The sequence below is a fragment of the Passer montanus genome, unplaced genomic scaffold, assembly GCF_014805655.1.
Source record: "Passer montanus isolate IOZ18808 unplaced genomic scaffold, ASM1480565v1 scaffold500, whole genome shotgun sequence".
Classification (NCBI taxonomy): Eukaryota; Metazoa; Chordata; class Aves; order Passeriformes; family Passeridae; genus Passer; species Passer montanus.
This window is the reverse complement of record NW_024369931.1, coordinates 1-2,459: the sequence shown is the minus strand read 5'-3', so window position 1 is coordinate 2,459 and position 2,459 is coordinate 1. Positions and strand designations below refer to the sequence as shown.

The following is a 2,459-nucleotide window of genomic DNA, read 5'->3' as shown; positions in this document are numbered from 1 at the left end:
GCCCCTTCTCCAGACCCCGCCCCTTTCTCCAGACCCCGCCCATTTTATCTGCAAGCCCCGCCCCCTTTTTGTTCTGTTTCCTGTTTTACATTAAAACGACCCAAAATGGAGGGGGCGTGGTCTCTGCTTGGGGGGGCGGGGCTTGGGCTGATCCATTGCGGGGGAGGGAGGGGGGTGGGAAGAGCCAAAAAAACCAAAAATTCCTCCAAGGAACCCCAAAATCCCCGCAAAAATCCCCAAAATTCTCTCTCAAAACCCTGAAAATTCCCCCAAAATTCTCCTAAGTTTTCCTTAAAATTCCCATAATTTTCTCTGATCCCCAAATTCCCCTTCATGACCCCAAAATCCCCAATTTTCCTCCCAAACCCCCCCAAAAATCCCTTTGGGACCCCAAAATTCCTCCAAGAAACCCCAAAATCCCCTCAAAAAATCCCCAAAATTTTTTGTCGTAACCTTGAATTTTCCCTAAATTTTCCTTAAAATTCCCATAATTCCTTTGGACCCCCAAATTCCTCTTCATGACCCCAAAATTTCCCCAAAAATCCCCAAATTTTCCTCCCAAACCCCCCCAAAAATCCCTTTGGGACCCCAAAATTCCTCCAAGAAACCCCAAAATCCCCTCATTACCCCCAAAATTCTCTCTCATAACCCTGAAAATTCCCCTAAAATTTCCCATAATTGCCTTGGACCCCAAAATCCCCTATTTTCCTTCAAAACCCCCCCAAAAATCCCTTTGGGACCCCCAAAATTCCCCCAAGAAACCCCAAAATCCCCTCAAAATTTCCCCAAATTCCCCTTCATGACCCCAAAATTTCCCCAAAAATCCCCAAATTTTCCTCCCAAACCCCCCCAAAAATCCCTTTGGGACCCCAAAATTCCTCCAAGAAACCCCAAAATCCCCTCAAAAATCCCCAAAATTCTCTCTCAAAACCCTGAAATTTCCCCCAAAATTTTCCTTAAAATTCCCTCTGATCCCCAAATTTCCCCCAAAAATTCCCAATTTTCCTCCCAAAACCCCCCCCAAAATCCCTTTGGAACCCCAAAATTCCCCCAAAATCCCCTCAAAAATCCCCAAAATTCTCTCATAACCCTGAAAATTCCCCTAAAATTTCCCATAATTGCCTTGGACCCCAAAATTTCCCCCAAAATCCCCTATTTTCCTTCAAAACCCCCCCAAAAATCCCTTTGGGACCCCCAAAATTCCCCCAAGAAACCCCAAAATCCCCTCAAAAAATCCCCAAAATTTTTTGTCGTAACCTTGAATTTTCCCTAAATTTTCCTTAAAATTCCCATAATTCCTTTGGACCCCCAAATTCCTCTTCATGACCCCAAAATTTCCCCAAAAATCCCCAAATTTTCCTCCCAAACCCCCCCAATGCCCCCCAGTCCCCGTTAACCCCTCAGTGCCCGCCTTGTAGAGCCGCTGCTCCTCGGGCGGCCGGTGCAGGATGCCCTGCACGATCCGCTTCAGCTCCAGCACGGTCGAGGACTCCTTGGCCTCGGTGAAAATCGTCGTCTTGTGCCGCCGGATCATCAGGAACACGTCCTGGCGGCGCGGCGAGCGAAAAACGGGCGAATTTAGGGCGGTTTTACCCCATTTTAGGCGGGTTTAGGGAGCGGGGCGCCTGAGGGAGTGGGCGGGGCCACGGCTGGGGGGGCGTGGCTGTTAAAAAAGGGAGGTGGCCAGCACAGAAATGAGGCGGGGTTTGCCTTAAAAGGGCGTGGCTAATTAATGAAAGGTGTAATTAAAGCAGGAAAGGGGCGTGGTTGTTAGAATTTAAGGGTTGTTTGCGTAATAAGACGCGGATTTGGGGTAATTGCGGGGCGTGGTTTGCGTGAGGGGGAGGGGGCGTGGCCTCCGTGAGGGGGCGCGCGGCGAGTGGGCGTGGTCGCCGTGAGGGGGCGTGGCCTCCCTCAGCGGGGCGGGGGCGGTTTTGGGGCGAAATTTCGCCATTTCGGGCCATTCCTCCGGGGGCTCCCCGACCCCGCCGGGATCCCGGCGCGTTCCCAAAGCGGGCGAAAGCACCAGGACGGCCCCAAAACCAGCGCGGAGCCGCCGCCGCCGCCTCCTCCCGCCCTCCCGGGGCCTCTCACCATGGCGGCCGCTCCGCCGGCTCCGTCTGCGCCGGGTCCGCCGCGATCCCAGCGGCCCCCGCGGCGCCCGCGCGCGCGCAGAGCCCAGCCCGAAACCTCGCGAGAACGCGCCGCCATCTTGGGAAGGTCACGGCCGCTTGAGGGGGGGAGGGCGGCGCCATTTTGAGGAGGGAAAAAATGGCGGGTGGGATTTGGGGGGATTTGGGGGGGATTCGAGGCGAATTCGGGGCGATTTTGAGGCGATTTCGGCGTCACGCACCGCGGCCGCGTGTATTTCACGCTGCATAAACACTCTCAGGGGCGAACCGCGGCGTTGCCGCGGATTTTTTACCCCGATTTGGCTGAAATTTGAGGAGGGGGCTTTT

General features: G+C 54.1%; 1 protein-coding gene across 1 annotated transcript in view; it reads right to left on the bottom strand.

Moving 5' to 3' along the window:
• The window catches only part of ELOB (elongin B), a 4,327-nt gene extending 2,101 nt beyond the window's left edge, over window positions 1-2,226 (bottom strand). Inside the window, exons 1-2 of the mRNA XM_039723803.1 lie at window positions 2,095-2,226; window positions 1,380-1,546 (exon numbers count right to left, since the gene is read on the bottom strand). Coding sequence (XP_039579737.1) covers window positions 1,380-1,546; window positions 2,095-2,211 — 284 coding nt within the window. The 5' untranslated portion in view covers window positions 2,212-2,226. The remainder of the gene's footprint in view (window positions 1-1,379; window positions 1,547-2,094) is intronic.
• Between the last annotated feature and the right edge of the window lie 233 nt (window positions 2,227-2,459).